The sequence below is a fragment of the Coffea arabica genome, chromosome 2c (assembly GCF_036785885.1).
Source record: "Coffea arabica cultivar ET-39 chromosome 2c, Coffea Arabica ET-39 HiFi, whole genome shotgun sequence".
NCBI lineage: Eukaryota > Viridiplantae > Streptophyta > Magnoliopsida > Gentianales > Rubiaceae > Coffea > Coffea arabica.
The window spans coordinates 67246400-67265866 of record NC_092312.1 but is presented as its reverse complement, the minus strand read 5'-3'; the positions used below and the strand labels follow the sequence as shown (position 1 = coordinate 67265866).

At 35.9% G+C, this 19467-nt stretch overlaps 1 protein-coding gene across 5 annotated transcripts; it reads right to left on the bottom strand.

Moving 5' to 3' along the window:
- Positions 1-3261: 3261 nt before the first annotated feature.
- On the bottom strand, positions 3262-19160 carry LOC113727507 (protein HASTY 1). Of its 5 annotated transcripts, XM_027251720.2 has the most exons (24): positions 18655-19159; positions 17292-17411; positions 14960-15061; positions 14561-14666; positions 12748-12891; positions 12580-12660; positions 12406-12475; positions 12018-12088; positions 11821-11939; positions 11611-11682; positions 11283-11514; positions 9852-9914; positions 9481-9759; positions 9175-9288; positions 8909-9035; positions 8655-8824; positions 8471-8572; positions 6919-7022; positions 6541-6823; positions 6141-6385; positions 4917-5420; positions 4498-4792; positions 4195-4378; positions 3262-3638 (listed from the first exon to the last, which is right to left on the bottom strand). In XM_027251720.2, exons 5-24 carry the CDS (start codon positions 12829-12831, stop codon positions 3556-3558), a joined length of 3282 nt encoding a protein of 1093 aa, XP_027107521.1. In that variant the 5' UTR covers positions 12832-12891; positions 14561-14666; positions 14960-15061; positions 17292-17411; positions 18655-19159; the 3' UTR covers positions 3262-3555. The 5 variants fall into 5 exon arrangements, with proteins under 5 accessions (XP_027107521.1, XP_027107520.1, XP_071932291.1 ...); XM_027251719.2 differs by lacking the exon at positions 14561-14666; XM_072076190.1 differs by lacking the exons at positions 14561-14666; positions 17292-17411 and having other exon boundaries at positions 11611-11683; positions 11777-11939; positions 18655-19160.
- Positions 19161-19467: the final 307 nt, after the last annotated feature.

Here is a 19467-nt window from a genome sequence, read left to right as displayed (position 1 = left end):
TTTAATTTAAATTGCATTTGTACTGTCATTTACATTTCATTAGCATGCTGACACTTGCATTTGAATTTACATCTTATCTTCATGCCAACATCCTTGGCATAGTCGTCAAGACGTTAGAGTTAAAATAACTTTATCTACCGTACGTCATTTGCGTCTCGTGCACAGGACCCTCCAAACGAATTTGAGTTGGATCCAGCAGACTGTGTCTTGTCTTTTCTTGTTGTTTAGTTCTCAAAAAAAATCCAAATACTATTGAATAACCTAGAGATTCTCCATCATTTTGTTGAGAAGAAATTCATGTCTGGCTGAGAGTTGGAGCTTTTTTTGATAGGAGGCTTGGATTTAATTTTTGTTTTATTTTTTTGACACATTTTTGATAACTCATTTGATTTTTTCTCCTATTTGAAGAAATTTCATATATTCTCTTGAGAATAATATTTTGTTGAGAATCCTATCTATGATTTGATTTTGAATTCATGACATTGGCAAGGGTTTTTCAAGATATTGAATGACTTTGTAACTCTAGCAAAATATTCAATGGACTTTGAAGTCAAGGTAAAATGTGATTGACTTTGAATATAGTTCTTCTTGAGCTTTTCTCATACAAATTTAAATTCCCATATTTCCTTCAGGGGGTAGAATTTCTTTTTGAGGTCCAAAATATGTCCACGAATGATAGAATAAAATTAAGAATTCTCAATCACAATTTTTATGAAAATGTAAAAAACCATGAATGGGTCAAAAGGCCCAAAATAAAAAGCTCTATACCAGGCCATTTTGTAATATTGATATGTATAGCCATCTGAAATAAATTTGACCGAAAATTCTTTTTTTTTTTTTTTTTTTTGAATAGAGGGAAGTCCATTGATTGGTCTTACAAACCTTTCTAATAATGCATTTTGACAAGGTTGTAACATTTGGATTTCTTTTATCTGGTCTATGATATATTTTGATAGAATTTGAATCAAGAAAAATGAGTTCAAAATCTTAAAAAGTTTCTGAGGAGTCATCAGGACACCATTGGTATCCATCAGGAAAGATCCTTCGAGTAAGGGACACCAATGAATTATAAGGAGGAGTTTCTATGAATTTTGGTGAGTGTGATATGATGAAAAATTGTTTTTAAGAAACATAAATTGTCATTTGAAGTTTGTTTTTCCGGGTTTTGCTTTAAAGAAGAGGGATTCGAGGGTACTAAATTTTGAGCAACTTAAGCATAGGAGAGTGGGGGAAAATCAAAAGGAATTTGAAGTCTATTGGAGTATGAATTTGAGTAAGAGGCATTTCATAGTCCTTAACGGACTGAGCTTTTGAATAATCTTCTTTGAAGTTGTTTATCCTGCAAAGATTTAATAAATAGTAGAAGATAGCTCTATGAGTTCTTCTCTAACCCACTCTCTATAATGAGGAATCTCTTCTCCTTATTTTTGAAATCAATGTTCATTGAGGAGATATCAATGAACATTTCTCATTCACAAAAAACTTTATTCTTTGACACTTAGAACAGAATTGGAAGGTTTCAAGTGAACTCGAGTATACTTCTGAATATGGTGAATAGCGATCGACTGGCCTTCATCAATGAAATATTTGAATTTGTAATTTCGAATACGTTTTGCTTTGTCTTCGACAATATTGTAATGAAATCTAAGTTGAGTAATTAGATCGTCCTTTGAATCCATTTCCCTATACAAATTCTCTCGTTAAAAAGTCTAGAAGAGAATTATTTTTTCCCCTTATGAGTTCTGTTTCAAATCCGAATACTAATAGAATAGTTTGCCATCTCGTCAAAATTTGTTTTGAAACTATATTTTGAAGTTCCTTTTATAAAATTTCTTTTGCTAATTTACAATCAATTCTTAAAAGAACTTTTTTATTATATAAATCATCTTGAAATTTTGAAATGCAAATTTCTATGGACAAAATTTCCTTTTTAATAGTAGAACAATTCCTTTGAGAATCCGACCAAATTCCAGAATGAAATCTTACTAACTGTTTATGAGATGATTCTATCTTTTATTTTAATATTCTTCCATATCTTAATTCTGATGCATCTGTCTTGACTATCATAAATACACAAGGATGTGGTATCCCTAAACATCACAATGATTTTTAATTGAAATATGCGAACTACATGGGTATGTTGATCTGAATATGCTAGAGGGTTCTGTTGTAACCTTTGAAATAATGGTGCACACAATTTTCTTAACTTTGATAAAATGCCTGACACATAATTTAGACATTCTAAAAATCTTTGTAACTGATTTTTATCTGGGAATTTGTTTGCAAATTTTAAGGCTCTTTGAATGGGTTTAATTGTTCCTTGGCAAATATCATGACCTAAAAATGGTTCCTTAGTTTTGAATAGAAGCCGAAACAACCCCATAATTGGAATAAATTATGCAAACAACCCCATAATAATTCTCTTTTGTGGCTCAGGAAAATTTCAAATTTGAATGTAATCAGTGACTGATTGTAGAAAAGGATGCTAAAACTACTAACCGTAGATGATAACTAACCAAACAAAATTCTTTTTCCTAACCAATAGTTTTCTGTCATGTAATTGTTTGTTATGGAATAAAACAATGATAAAACTAAACAGAACTTTTCATATTAAATACATACCATCCGACTGACAAGAGAAAACGTTGTCATCTAGAGACGGCACTATGACCATTATGCCACGTCTAAGTAGGTCAGTTTAGAGGGTAAACTTGGATGATCCCTTGTTTCAAACCCAATAATATACTCTTTTTTTTTTTTTTTTGGCAAGGAAAAATTGTGTAGCTCAACCTATATTCCAACTTGGATTTATTTGTTTGAGCTCAAAGAAAAGCTTCATTTGTTTGCCCGAATAAAGAAACGGGGGGAACAAAACAGAATTCCAAAACCAAATTGAGATGAAAATGGCTGGTAAAAAATTCTCACATGATTCACTGACTCAACATCTACCACGCAGTTTGGTTGATTTTCTGATTTTGGTAGATTTGATCTCCTGAAAGGTAAAATTTTTAAACAATATGAATGGCCAGTAGCATAATGCATAAACAGTCTTGCTGTCTAGTAAACCTGGCACATACTACCTGAACTGAACGGCATATTAAAAATAGCTGATGCTTAGCAAGTTAAACATGACTCAACCGACATCATTCTGTACAACTACGGACAATTAGCTTCATTTTATACGGTTCAAGCTTACTGTTTTCTCCTGATGATTGTAACAATGAGCAAGTCCTCCAACATTGATGTTTCAATGGCTAGCTGTTCATGCAACTTGCAATAGGCATTCCCTTTTGTGCATCAGTAATCAAACTTGCACAAGTACTTACACTGTCAGCATATTTATACACAAAGCAACTACATGATATTGGAATTTAAATGGTATAATCTACCAATAGCAAGCTGAGATTAAGCTTTTGTCGAGACAAATTTAAAGGGGATCAGTAGACCTCTTGAGCAAAAACAAAGGCCAGCTTTCCAGCTGCAGCAGGACTGGTGTATGATTTTCTAGTTAGTTTACTCGTCTCTGTACAGAATCTCGCGCGTCCAAAAATTCTCCTACATAATTGCAGCCAATCCAATAGCATCCCCCCCATCAGTGAGGTTGGATTCTGGAGCAGGACCCAAATTGCGAGGTCTCCCTGAACATACAAGTTATAGCTTAAGATAATTGTGTTGCCAAAATCTAACTCTCAACCACACCTCTGGAATGGGCGTGCCGAAGCATCAGCAAAATGTAAGAATTTGTACCAAGCTTTTTAGTGTAATCAACTATGTGCGCCAGAAATAGGAAGTTGATTAAATACTTCTGCAATAGAATAACAGCCTTTCTTTCAATGTTAATGGGAGTCTTGCCCCATATATGACTAAAACTAGAATGACTGTGAAGCCATTGGATTATTGAACTACAGTGTGTTGGAAACTCAACTCTTAAACATACCAAAGAATCTCAAGGCTGCTTTCAACCTACCTAAGGCTAAATTCATGTACAACTACAGCTAACCAAATCACAGAAGAATAGATTGCTCCCAAGTGAAGGACCAGGGTAAAAAATTGTAAACATTAACCGAGTGAACACTTATCTCATCCTCCCCTTGCAGGTTTGTGTGCAGGCCACATTAATTTGTTCAAACAAAGGTCATGAAGATTTACTACTGAAGCAAATAGAGAAAGAACCAATGTGTAAAGTGATCTTACCTGAAACATTGGAAATGACAGTTGCACTTTTCTGAGAAGCTAGTGCTTTTAACTGGTTTCCAGTAGCTAATAACAGGAAGCTCTTCATATGCTGCTTCTGCTCCTTGGGACTACTTGTTTTTGACAAGGCTTCTTGAAAAGCAAGAAAATCTTGTTGGGTAATGCAAGGAAGAGAAAGCAAAATCTGTATCCAAGCAAATATGTTTAACAAATTAGCCAGAAACACTTAAAGTTAAGACAGGAAGTTGTTTAGACTCTCAATACTAGATACAAACACATTAGATGCATGGAAATAAATCTCACCTCCCTAGGAGCAGGGTCTCTATCAGAGAGATAAATGAAGATTTCGCGACAGAGACCAACTAGGTCAGCATTGATTATGGCATTGGATTCAAGGGCCAATCCTTGGATGATTGCAGAAAATAAATGTTTACAAACAAACTCTTGAATGTCTGCGTTATTGGTTACAATTGAAAGAAGAACGACGGCTCCGCAGAAGAAGGCAACTTTTGTGACAGCTTCAGCATCTGTCCATCTAAAAGCCTCCAAACTGATCTGCAAAGCAGGCAGAGCAAGGCTTTTGTGGTTCAACAAAAACCTGAAAATAAATCAGAATTTTCAGAGAAAAAAGTAAGAGCTCAAAGAATAACATGTAGCCTAAACCCCATAAAAACAAAAAACACAAAGCAACTTTTCTTAAAAAAACTATGCTTCATGCTTACCCAACCATAGAGCTTGAGACGAATGCATCTAAACCTTTAAGATTAGATACATCAACTCGGGCAACCTGCCCAGACTGTTCCAGAGAAGGAAGCCCAGAATTGAGTCCTGATGAAGCAAGAACAGAAAGGAGTGAACAAATCTCACGAGTCAGATCTCGAAGAAGCTTTTCCTCCATTACTTCCACTTTTAAGTCTGACCCTGCTGGTATACCATGGAGATCTGGAACCTTTGCATGACCTTCCTGCAATAAACTAGACCATGAGCTGCTAAGTGCCCGCTGACTATGGAAAAGTAACGGATGCAGAAGCTTTTCCATCCATCCCTCCCACAAATCTGAAGGACAGCACCTCACTAATGGAATGATACTTGAGTGAACAAGCTGCCGTATATGCCTGAACTCCATTGATTGTATATTTTCCATCAATGCTAAAGCAATGGAATCGGAGTCCAAATATTTGAAAAAAGAATCTTCAACTGTTGCTGACAAACCAAGAACGTTATACCTAGAGCCAGAAACTGCATTAATACAGCAGGCATAGATACGAGTAAACCAAATTCCATCCAACAATTGGAAAACTTGCATAGCTCCATCCTTTTAAGCAGCAGTAAAAAGCACTTTTCAAATAACAACTAAACATTTTTCACACACTGTTTCTTTTTAGCACAGTCTCAATGTCCACAATCTTAATGCAAATGTTATTAGAAGTTATATGCCAAAAATAGTGAGAAATGTTATCACATAAGAAGATACTGTGATTCCAAAAAATGAAAACCCCCATTGTTTCTAGAATTCCCAAGTAATTAAGGTATTATTAACACAAAAAGGGGTGCATTAGACACCTCTTCTACTAATGTGTAACGTGATATACTGGATGGATGTCCTCAATAATAAGATGTCAAAATATAGCTCATGACAGATAACCACAAGGATCATGCAACTATGTTACCGGCATACGATAAATGGTTGTATTTTAAAGAATTAGTAGGTGAAGTTTAAAGAATTAGTAAGAGAAGCAGTCAATGGCTTAAGTGCCTAAGCTTCAGTAAAGACTCTCAGTGATACTATAAAGTGAGGAAGCAGAAAAGTGAAAAAATAAGGTTCTTATGTACTTAGAGTGAATCAGTTGTCGTTAAAAGGTAAATTGCAATCCGAATGAACTACTGAGATCTTATATACCAGTTACATTGCAAAGGTCATTGTTTCAGAAGATTAGTGAACATACCCACTGTCCCTGATACCTTTCAGCCAATTCCTTATATCTATCTCAGTGGGCTCTGAATGGCCTTCCTTGTGCATATCAAGCTGAGAGCCATCAGAAAATGTTAAAGCACTTCTAGGCAATCTAAGACTCCCTTCGCCAAGAAGACTGGTTCTTTCAACATCACTCATGATCATTGCTCCTTTTACTTCTGCAGGTAATGCTTGAGCAACAGATGGAGACCAAAGAGAATGTACAGCACGCAGCAGCTAAGACAGAAATTTGAAAGGTGACTTAGGTATTAAAGTCAAGAAAATAAAAATCTTGGAATGGACAATTACACCAGTTTCATGACAATTTTTTTTTTCCTACATAAACAAAGAAAGCGTATATAGGAAAAAGCCAGTTAACATAACATGCTTACTTTAAGGAGAGGAGGCAACATCCATGATATATGAGAAGCCATTGGATGCAAAGCAGTTGAAATATTTTGCAAGTTGAAATTGCCTTTTCTGACACCGCTTCTCTTCAGTGCCCTCTCAAAGAAAGTCACTGTGTGGAAGAGCGACCACATAAATGATGTCTCTGCACAGAGACGGACTAAGCCTGCAGGTTCAGACAGATATGCTTCCTGCCACTCTACCTGTGTCCACTGTTTACTCAAAGGTTCAAGCAACCATGCCAACACTTGTTGCTGCTGTTGAACTCTGCATCATGGGATTTACAAAATAGTACCATTAAGTACCAAATCTCAAACAGTCAAGGATAACAAAATAAATAGGGCCCCAAATTAAGTTAATACCCCGCAGAAGCAGCCATGATCAGAAATGCTTCAGCTAGAAGGTTATGCTCTCCTCGAAGCAAAGTACCCTCCTTCTGCAGATATGCCATTGTGTCTGCAATCCCCTGCAAAATACAATAGAAGACGTTAACTAAGTGCATTTTTGGAAAACATGAAGTTGAAGGATATGGAAAGAGCAGTCAGTTCAACATCTTAAAGTCATTAAACATATACAATAAGGCATATTCATAGTAATACCCTTAATGCTTATCCATAGTGGAGCCAACACTACAGCTTACAAACATCCTTCCTAACTTCTATGTTTTACCTAGTTTTTACACTTACCTGAATCAGAACATTAACCTTCCTAACTTCATCTCTTCTTTTCTTTTCTCCGGTAGAAAAAACAAAAGAGTCCAAGAGAGGTAGCACAAAGGCACTGGAATTTCTAATGAAAAACTGAAAAGTAGGTGTACAGCAACAAGCCACTTTAGCCCTAAAAACTTGTATATAGAACAAAGCATGTTCTTTCTTACCAACATGGTAGAAGGAATAAGTTAAATAAAACTACAATTTCCTTGCATGGAAGATTATTATGATTATAAAGACTCCAAGGAGGTTTTTTGAATGATTTGACTAGCCACATTTAACAATTTTTTGAAATTAATCTATTTTGTCACTTGCAATGAACTCACCTCTCTCCTGAAAAAAAAATGTAATTACTTCATCAACAGTATTAGCAATGATGGCAAATCCTATATTAAAGGTGGTGTCATGTCAGAAGCCTCAAGAAGGACATTCGTAATTATACAGTCCAATGGGAGATGATTAGCATTTTTCAATGAGGAAAGATTGCTTAATGTTTGACTCCAATGTACTCAAGCATCAGTACCACGAGAAGAAGCATTACACTGAAGACTTGGCATTTGTATATCTCATGCAAAACTACAAGAGATACTTTTGAGGACAAAAGCAAGCACTCAAGACCTATGGTATGCCGATAACTACGAGTTACCTTGCATGAAAAACCAAATATGATGCCTAAAGTACCTGAGTAAAAGTTAGCACTGTATGGAAAAACTTTAGAGATGCCTTTGTAAAACCATTTAGCTGCAACGGCAACAACTGTCTCAACTACCAGCACTACAACCAGATGGCTCATGATATCATAATTCAGTCAGTCAAGTGTGAAATGGAAAAGGGTGTAGATTTTGTCATGAGATGTATTTTACAGTTCTATGAAAGAGATGAGATCACAGTCAAAGCTGAAGAAGAGAAGAAGCACGCATACAAGGAAGGCCTACAGAAAAAGTTAAAAATAGATCCCCTTTGTCTAGTACATAACAGCTTCTTACATTCTTATCCTCAGAAAGAAATGGGTACTGCATAAGCTCTTGGTAAACCATCTCCCAAATTTTTTATGTTCACTAGTTCACCCTAAACAAGAATAGTGTCATTCAAGTAAGGTCAAAATTAACCAATGCATTCATGGCCTTCAATGGGAAGATGCAATTGACTCCCAAATCTGTCATGCCTTATCATCTGTTTGAAGGCCAGAGAGAAATTGAGTTACCTTCATATGTGGAAGGAGGCTTTTGTCAGCAGCCTTGGCTATTCGAATAAATGACGTGCATATCTGCAACCTCGCATGCCGAGCGGCACTCACTGAAGGATCCTGCCAACAAATGTTTTTGTAAAGCATGTCAAACAAAGTTATCTTCAAGGTGTCCAACTGCAAATAAGTCTCTAAAAACAACCTTGACAATAAGTGGTAGAGAGGTCAAAAGCTCGAAGAGTTTATTGATTACAGTGCCGGCTGCATCTGGATGGTGCTTCAGGAAGGGACCCAAAGCATCCAAGTAGCGTCCAAGAACTTGAACAAGGGCAGGCTCAATCCATTTCAAAGATAGAAGTTGCTGGAGTAGACCTTTAGTTCAAAGTGATTCAACTTTCATCATCACATCAAAAGGTACTAAAAGCTTTGCATATTATAAGAAAGTCATTCCAATACCTTCAAATATCCTGCACAAAGCAAGTTGAACTTCAGAGGGCATCCTTCCAAAATCATTTGATCCATCAAAAACTGCAATCGCAACATTTTCTAGAGGCAGCTGCATGCTTTCCATCGTAGCCAATTCCTAAATATTGAAATAGTCAGTCTTGTGAAGATGAGTATAAAGACTACTTGGCTTCCAAGCAAATATCATATCTGAAGCTGACATGTTTTGGAGTTATTCAACTGACGTAAAAATGGAAGAAAGGTCTCTAAACGCAAACCTGGGCAGGCGTTGGGGCAAGTAAGAGACTCTTAACAATAGCATTTATTCTCTCAGAAATCTTAGTGGCAGCTATAAGGGGCTTCTCAGATGCAACAAATCGGATCAGCTCCAACTGCACAGAAATACCGTTAAGACATGATGACAACATGATAAATATAAAGTTCAAATGTACATAAATTTGGCACCAGTAGCCAGTAGGTACATGGATTGGTAATAATCTCAGGTTAGGCAGAAGAAGGTAAAATGGGTGTCAAAGAAAGTTGATGAATCAAATGTATTTGGAAGATGAAACAGGAATGCATACAAGTCGTGAACGGTACTGGCCAAAATCTCCTTTGCCCTCAAAGTCGTCACTCCACAACTCCAGTGTCCCAACCAGAAAAGCTGAGTGAGGATGAACCTTTTCTTTCTTCAGCATGCGCTGAAAAGATGCGTCCAGTATTGCATTAAAGATGTCATCATTAACAAAAGCTAGAATCTTTTTCTTCTCAATATCAGCTTGCCCAGAACTTGAATTACTCTTTTCAACTGTATTGTCGGTGGGAAAAATCTTTGACTTGGACACCAAATCCCTCATCAAAGCCTAATCATACAATGAAAGCATGAAAGAAGTGTTCCTGGTCACCTATGATTGCATATTCAGATATTTCTAAAATATTATTCCAGAGATCATACCAGCCAAAAGAGCAGAGACTGGCAGTGTAGTGCTAGTTTACAGTGTTGGAAGAATCCCAGCATCTGAAAACAATATGTGATTCACCGTGTGTTAAAGGCAGAAAACAAATTTGCCAAAGCACTCCAGCATATAACAATGACACAAAATATTTGCACTATTTATGTCAACAAACAAGCAGAATATTATGCCAATAGGCAACATCTGCTTCATGACATAAAAGTCTGAGCAACTTTCCTTAGTGATTGAAGTAGAACTCAACTGCTATATCCACCTTTGGAAGCTTACCAATCCAGATTTTTACACCAGCATAAGAAAAAGACTACCTCACAACACATAATTACTCAAAGCATCCTTTGATTGACTAAAGAACCACATCTTTCCTCTCTCATATATTGCCTCTCTATTTGGTACCATATGGAGCAAGCATCAGTTCTCAAGGTAGCAATCTGTGTCTATTTTGTAGCAAATCAAATCAAGAATTATGACCCAAAAAAATTTTTTGTGTCACATTTTTCTTACCTGACATATCATTAGAGCTAAGGAAAACAGGAAAATGAGTCCAGCAAAGTCAACTAAGCATCATAACATACAATCATTTGCCAATTGCGCCATGGCCGGTAAAGTTGACTGTTTTACGCTACCATAAGAAGGGTGAAGTACAATATGTTTGCTGGCTGAAGTAATGACTTCTGTTTATACAAAAACTGGATGACAATCTATATGATGTCATTGTTTATTATGAGAAGACAGTAACCAATCTGAAATCCATTCTACCTACTTGCTTGATTTTCAAGGCACAGACTCTAGAGTATTTATGATCCCAAGTTTCACATGATGCAAAGCTCAAGGTAGCATATCACATTCATATCAAGTATCTACTCCAGCAAAGACAGCAGAGAGGATTTCCAAAACAGGGGATCCATTTCTTAAAATATGCAAGAAACGTTTTAATCTTTGATGTTAAGGGTGAATGAACTTTAAGCTGAAAATACGAATAACCTGGAACCCTAATGTCCTGTGGTTTCCATGTTCAACAGTTTTACAAATAGAAATGAGACAAAACTAAACTCCATGTCAAGATTCAATTTCTAATAATCCATCTACTTATTGAAGTAATATTTCGAAGTTACAAATTTTAATCCTTTTTCAAGTTGAATTCTTCCAGGGAAAGGGTCTATTTCCAAAGACTAACAAACAGAAGCATGAGCATATATCACCTCTTAAAAAATAAAACACATGCTTTGATGTTGTCAATGGATCCATATGCTCACATCAGTTATGGTTGTACCACTCATATAATAATTTTTAATCCAAAATGCTTACAAGCAGCAAAAAAGTTACGAAACTACTCATACTTTTGAACTCACCCTATCATATTTTTTCCCATCTAACCCTCTATGTTTCAATTATTCATCAAGGCAAAAAACCACCTGTTGAAGATAAGAGGAAACAATTCCGGCATCACCAGCAACAGACTGCAAGTTTGAAGACCCCAAAAAGACCATACTTTCAGTGATATATTCTGCAAACTCAAATTCACTCTCATCCATAGCAATACTGGAGCTAGATTTGGCCAAGAAATCTCTTGAAACATGCATCAAGACCTGGAAGATCTGACCCATAGCTGAATCAAATTCAGAAGTGCCATCAATAGGTCGTTTTCTGCCACCCAGAATTGACAATGCTAGTTGTAAGCATTTTGAATTTTTAGATTTGTGTCTTTTCAGAATATAATGTGCTTCTTTATTTAAAGCATACCTTGGGGAGACAAACTTGAAAAACTCGCATGCATGAAGACGAAAGTCAGGAGAAGAGAGTAAAAAACCACAGCTGTTTGGAAGAAGAAAAATTAAACTCTCAAAAAGATTCAAATCTTAGAAAAAGGGTGAAGAGAGATAGAGAGAGAGATAAGAGAGATCCTAAGCATGGATTATTCCATATTTCGCAAGATCAGGCAAGGGAGCCCACTCAGCATATGCATTAACAGCATTTAGAGTAGCTGTTACAGTTGCTGCATGCTGTTTCACAATGTCCGACTGCTGCCTGCTTGCTTCAGCCAGTGCAGCACCAAAATGCCTCTCCAGTAACTAATTATTAAACGAGGCATCAGATCTTTTCATTAATCGAAACATCTCAGCATCAAAACAAACCCAGCCGAAACTTACGCTGTACAATAGAGGTAATATGTCGGGCAAGGACTCGGTAAGCCCACGTAATAACAGCCTACGCCTATCACCTAAGATATCAGAACTGAACTTTAGAATTAGGAGACAAACTAACAAGGAAGCAAGAATAAATTTATTGACATTCGAAACAAGTGGCTTAGAAAAGTAACTAAGAAGGAAGCAACCACAAATTTATTGACATTCGAAACAAGTGGCTTAGAAAAGTAAGCAAAGAAGTGGTAGAAGAACTAAAATAACCCAAAATTTGGTTTCCCTATTATGTAATACTAGTGCAGACCAAAAGGAGTTTCTTCCATCAAGAAAAATGATATTCACTCTAAAATGAGCTCAAAGTAAAACAAGTATCTCATGGTGTTCTGTAACAGACCTTCCAAATCTTCATTATGAACCATTACATCTTCAGGAAGCCACCTTAGCATCATTGACACTATCTCTGCCTGCAATGAAAATAATATTCCTCTTTGTGATCCATATCATAGAGTATAGAAAAATGAAGTGCCAGAATAAACTAAAGCACTAAACAGGAAAATATGAAGTTTACTTGGGTAGGACCCTGATTGGACAGAGAAATTAAAGATGGAAGAAGCTCCTGCCAAAGACTCACTCCTTCTCTCCTGACTACCTGCAACAAGTACAGCAAGTAACTCCAACATTCGTGAAAGATTTACCATCAATTTGTAAAAATGAAACATAGAAACTAAATTAACACCTCAGCAACAAGAGCAGCTGTCTGACTCTTCAAGGCCCACTCTTCAGAAGGATTTGCCATTTCAGACATCAAATCAACCGCCATTTTAGCAAAGTTCCTTTTTTCTGTAGGATTGAGTTCATCCCAACGTAATCGCACCAAATGCTTCAAGTAGGATAACATTAACAGTCAGATGCAGATAGTCCAACTTTGCAGAGTTTAGTCAAGCCTGATACAACTGCAATGGTATTTCACAAAGAAACCTCCCAAAAGGTCATACTTTAGCGTTATCTTGGAGAAAGTTTTTGTCCCTTTTTTTGTACCGAATAATTATGAATAAGATCTTGTTAGGGATCTAGTCCTTTCCTATTGTTCTTTTATATTTTTTAGACTTCTAAAAGCTCTTGTAAATAAACAAACACTTCTGAACTGGAAGCAAAAAGAATGAACCAAAATTAAAACCATATTCCCACGGTAGTCAGTTCATACATGCCTTTAAGTTAATCAATGTATAAACTTGAAATGAAGGTTTTCTTTATACCAGAACAACTTTGCTTGACCCCTGAAATAAGAGAAGCTACAATTTGGTTTTCACATTCTAAATATGTTAGATTACCTTATTCAAACAAAGATGACAAGACTTGCTTATAAATTGCAACAACTGAGATGCTGATGAAGGCAAAAAAAATCCAGAAGACTCTGTTATTAATTAACATCTGTCAAGGACAAATGCACAGAAGGGAAATACTTTGCATGCCATAAGCCAAGTGAGCCTGATAATACAACTATGATCCACCAAAAGACAAGCACTATTTGAGGTATCTACCAGCCTCACTTGACAAAATAAATATCTCAAGTTCTTTTACAATATTATGCTGGCTCTGGTAGCCACAGAAAAACTGTTCTCTTCCCAAAGTGGGACTTCTCACCATTAACACTTCTCCTCCAAAACTAAGGCATGGCATCCTTGAAGCAGACCAGCCCAAGTATAACCACACAATGTGCCCAGAAGCAAAAATCATTTTGGTATATTCTAGTATGCCCAAAGTTGTTGACAAGCCTAGCCAACCACAGTCACAACCACAAAGTAAGCTGGGTTTTGTCTATCAACTTGGGTATTGGTAGTTGATGCAGATATTTGAATTCAGATGCATTCCATAAATCATTAAAAAGTCTTATCATCCAGATCTGGCAGATTGAGGCTCTAGCATAATTTATTCAGTCATCACCATGTCTACAAACATGGCGAAAACCTTTTAAAATACATAAATGAGAATATAGGAGCCCTATAATTTAAAATTAACTCTTCTAAAGTTTCAAAATGGGTAATAAACGTCTGATGCCCAATACGTACTATTGTTTTTGTGGAATCCATCACAGCATTATCCGTTGACAGGAAATTCGTATCTTCTTCGGCTGTAATTGTGCATGTTCTTATTCACTCTGATCCTAAGTTTTCTTTGTGTGAGTTCACTTCTAAATCATGTGAGATTGTTGGCTGACTAGCAGGAGGGCTCGTTATGCCATTACAAGTGTGTGTTCTTGTGGATTTCTTAATATTTTGTAACATTTTCACCAAACCCAGCTAGCTCTAATTTTATCAAAAGAAAGGGATATAAAACAGCAAGACCCTCCTGGTTTCTTAAAAACAAGGGCTAAAGGAACTATAAATAAAGAACTGACCGAAATTAAAATTCCAACTACTTTCCATCAGTCAAGAATACATCCTACTTTTTAGCAGGTTAAGAGGGATGAACGGTGGAGAGGATACTCACACAGCCTTTACCCAATTATAACCACATAGTTAACTGCTTTAAGATTCCAAAGTCGGTACCTCTAAAACCAAAGGTGTGAGGTATTGCTAATATCTTCTTAACCTGGAAGCAAAAATCTTCCACCAGTTTTGCTGTCTCTTGCATATTGAAATTCTAAAACACTGACTGAAATAAAATTTTCAAGTAAACAAAGTCAACTGGTTAAAAACGCAAGAGAATAAATTAGATAATCTAAATCATTAGAAGAAAAGAGCCTCAAAGAAACTTTCAGTCTCCCTCCCTCTTGATCATTCCTTAGGGTGTAAGAAGAACAGATACTTAGTATAGATTCTAAACTTTTTTTTTATTTTCAAAGAAGATGGTGCATATACAGGTATGAGAATGAGACCTAGAGCATTTAAAAAGCCTGCATTTTATTTTCAAAGAAGATGATGCATATATAAGTATGAGAATGAGACCTGGAGCATTTTAAAAGCCTGCAGCCGAATTTCAGAAGACCAGTCCTTCTTAACTAGAGTAAATGATGCATTTGCTAAATGACGTATATCGCCTGCTTTTACCTGTGAAACAAGATGGAAAGACTGTCAAGTCAAATACTTATTAATATACTAAGATGCTTTTTTGCTTGCAAAATAATCATGTGAAAATATTTTACAGCTATTTCACAACTTCACATTGATCAATTTGTTGTTATGCCCACACTCATCTTTGAAGTTTATAAAAGCTGCACATGAATAATGATAAGACCCAAAAAAAAAGAGAACAAAGAGACACATGAATATTCAAGATAATTGTGTATCACCTCGAAAATAGTACATAAAATTATAATGGATTAGAACTTAATTGGTATGAATCCATAGTGTCAGTTAGTTGACAAAGTTGCATGAGCTAAAGACAGAAATAGTTCTGAGCAATTGAGCATACGAATCCAGCAACTTTTTCCACCAAAAATATCACTAAAGAGCTTGGTCTATAGAGGAATAAAAAGCTTCTACAACAAGTACAAATCTGTATCCAATAAAAGTGAGGATGTCAAACCATACATCAAGGAAAAGTGGAAGCTGAAAGCAGAATATCTTCAGCTTTATTTATATACATTCACTCATTTTATAAGGAAAAGCTGACATTAGAGAACACACAGAGTCATATCACATGTACTTCGAGCTGTATCAAGCACACAGAACTAAAAGCAAAAGAAACAAGAACAGAAGCAATCACCAGAACAGTGCCTTAATAGCACTGAGTATTAATGCAGGGAAAAAAGGAAAGTCCTACAGTGTGCATGACACAATTCTTTCTTTCTAAGACTTCCACGAACCACCTCTAATCTTCCCCTGCCTGCACAATGATTTGCAATCTGAAGTCTCGTTTGTTCTCCGTTAGTTTTCCAAATAGTCGCTTTTAGATCAAACAAAGGGGAAAAATGTCTATAATGAAAATTCTGTTGACTGAATTCAAAATGCTAGTTACTTTCCCAATTCTTAATAAATACCTAAGTTAGTTATTGGACTACGGAAGGATCAAACAAATGCATCCAGACTAAGTACAAGCTGCAGTATAGAATATAGAAAACACAAGCAGTGCAAAGGGATCGTATGCATACTTCGAGTCTGCGATAATTGAATTAAAGAAGTATTACTCAACAAACTCTGCAGAACACAAAATAAAAAGAAAACTCCATGGTGTTATGTTCCAATTCTGAATGCTTGACAAAAATATATTGCCTGCCAGAATGATTTAAATTAAAATTTGCATCTGAGAATCATGCTGAAGAGAATTGAGATGTCAATATTTAGTATCAAGAAATTTCCCCTAATGGAAACTTAGCCAAAACAGAGAGAGGACCATTTAAGACAGCTCTTAAAAATGCAAAATAGAGTTTATATTAGGAATCTAGCTTCCAAATATACAAATTTAATTACTTCCCAAAATGAAGCAGTCCAACAGCATATATTAACTTCAACAGTAACAGGAAATCTCACATTAAAGAGCACTTATCATTTACAATGAACTGCCTCATCTGCTCACTTGACAGCATCTTAAGCTAAAATAGTCAAGGGCTTGAGTTTGGTTTAGGGCATTCAAAGTAGTAGAGGTAGCTACATCCAAATGATATTAAACTTTAAATAGAATAGCCAAGAAATATAGTGCAAAACAAAATAAAAAACCTCCATGCAGTTTTGAAACATTCGATTGTTCGGTCTCCTTAATAGGACGGCTTCACTCAATGTAATATCACATGCACATTGAGCTGTATCAAGCATACAGAGCTAAAAGCAAAAGAACAAGAACATAAGCAATCACCAACAGCATCCTTTCGTTCTAAGAATTCCATGAGCCATCTTTTGTTTAATCCAGCTAAGAACATGATTTGCACTCCTGAATATCATTTGTTCTCTTTCAGTTTTCAAAATAGTTACTTTTAGCTCATGGATTTTTGTTTCCTACCACCATCTTCCCCGTCTCCCACATCCTCTATCCATCTTGTCCGAAAGATACTAAAAGTTACTAAATCTCTCAGCAGATTTTCCTTCCCTCTCTGTCAACCAACCTTAGAAGCCACCGGTGCCAGCAAATGGAACAAATCTTAATCCCCTTGGACATTATTACAAACTTCCAGCCTCAAATAACTCAAATCTTAATATACTGTTATGTTTCAACGATGAACTCTGCAGAATACCAAGTGTGAAGAAACCTCTATGGTGTTATCTTTCAATATTGAGATCAAAACCTAATAACTGAGGACAAAGCATATATCCTTCTTCCTCAACAAATGTAAAGATAATATACTTGTCTGAAGTGATTTTGAACTGTAATGAATTTGCAACTGAGAAGTCATGCTGAAGACAGCTGACATGCCAATGATTAGGCTGCTGAAATCCAGCATTCAAGTAATTTTCCTTACTGAATCTGAACCAAAACCAGAAAAAGAATTCAAATGATGTCTTAAAATGCAAAATAGGGTGTAGAGTAATAATATGCTAGCTTACACAGATAAGAACTAAGTGCAAAAACAGAAACAGTCAACCAGCACAATGGGAACTTCAATGCTATTGTAACCAGAATTCTTACATCAAACAACACTTATCATTTGAAGTGAACTGCCTCCCATGCTTTCTTGAAGCCATTTAAGCTAAAATCAGTCAAGGCCTTGATTCCAGTTTAAGGCATTCGTAGAGGTAGCTATGGATTAATAAGATCTAGAATTCTGAAAAGATTCTAAACATGGTGGCCAAATACCCAACCATTCCCATCATTAAGGGGACATGAGAAAAGAAGGGGGGGGTTGGGGGATACCCCTCACATTTTAAATCGTTTTTTTTCAAATGCCTTATTAAGACAGATTCAGTAGGTTCAATGACGCTTAATGGAACTATGAGAACTAATTCCTTTCCCTTTTTAATTCCTTTTCAAGACAATATGCATTAACACCTAGCATACCTAACATAATAATTGAACCGACCAAACATAAAATGTGCATTTTCCACAGCTTGCCCAAAAATGCGGGGAATGGCAAAGCATTTAGAGAAAAACCTAACATTCTCGCTTCCTCCTCTTATAGGGCGCACTAACCATGTTGCAAAAACTAATAAAATAGAGAAAACGAGGATGCTTCTCTTTTGACTTTATTAATTTCCAACTTCTTAACCTCTTAACGGAACAAGAAACAATTTTACTTATCGATAAAAATATTCGTAGACCTCTCTAATGAATCAATTCCCTCAGAACCAGCATGGTAATTCAACTTAACTACCAGAAGGAAAAATAAAAGGAAAAAGCAAAAAAAAATTATCATCAGTCAAATTCTCAGTAATCTCCGCCACATGTGATACCACACTACACTTCAACTTAAAAATCACCAAAAAAAAAAAAAAAAAAAAACAGAAAAAGGAAATTATAAGAAATGCAAGAAAAGGAAAAACCCCAAAAAAAATCATAAAAATTCCAAGTTATCTTGCACCCTGGAATGACATTCTAGAGAACTCAATCTCCAACTTTCCAAAACAAAAAAAAAATCCACAATTGCAAATTACACCATTTTGCCTTTGTTTTTTACCCTCTTTTCAAAATTCCAGAAAAAAACCAATAACTAGAAGTGACTGCATATACATGATTGATTGAGAATACTGATTAATCCCTTTTGATAACTTACAGATTCTAAGTAGGAATAGGCAGCTTTCCGAGCATCCCCAGAGGACCTCCAGTCCAGGGCTGCGGCTAAAGCTGCAGCAACATTGTTTACCATTCCACTGTCCTCCATCTTTATCACTCCAAACCAACTCTACCAACTTCCAAAATCCTCACCAAGAAGACAGAGTGAGACAGAATCAAGACAATCAAATTTCCACTCAACTTATAGCTTTCTGTACCAGCTTTTTCTTGCTTTTTGATGCTATAAAATAGAACCACAAGCTGTTGAAGTTTTGTTTCTGCGTATATTGGAGAGATGAAAAAACCAATTAATCAGAGGCAGTTTGTAGGATTAATGTGTAGGAAAGTGATGCTGGTGTAAAGGGTGGTGAAATTGTGGGCTTTCTTTACTTCTTTGCGAGTGTTTTTGGTCCCTTTTATTGGACTCGTTGCGGAAAAGTGGAAGAGTGGCGGTGGTGCTGAGTGGGAGAGAAAGTGGAACAGCTCAGCAGCTATAAATGGACAAATTGGCCATCCAACACAATCGAAACTAGTTGGAATACCCTTTTGTAAAATGTAAATGAGTGGAATAGAAAAAAGGAGGATAATTTTGGAAAATGTTATTTACACTCGCTTCTTATTATTTGCACTCCTACTATCATTTTTATTATATAATTTTCATTGATTAGACTATATGATAGAACAAATAATGGAAGTGTAAATAACAAAATATGTAGTGCAAATAATAATATTTTTCTAATTTTTTTTGTCACATTTTTTAGGTTAAGAAATGTGAGTTATTAGAACTTAAGAGTTATTATGAGCTAATCACTTT

Bases quoted from the DNA above. Each gene is read 5' to 3' on its own strand.
- LOC113727507 (XM_072076190.1), bottom strand. From the start codon at position 18,762: ATGGAGGACAGTGGAATGGTAAACAATGTTGCTGCAGCTTTAGCCGCA. The intron at 11,515-11,610 runs GTATGCTTTAAA...TCTGGGTGGCAG, and splicing joins TTCAAGTTTGTCTCCCCAAG to AAAACGACCTATTGATGGCA. The intron at 6,824-6,918 runs GTATTAACTTAA...CCCATGATGCAG, and splicing joins ATCATGGCTGCTTCTGCGGG to AGTTCAACAGCAGCAACAAG.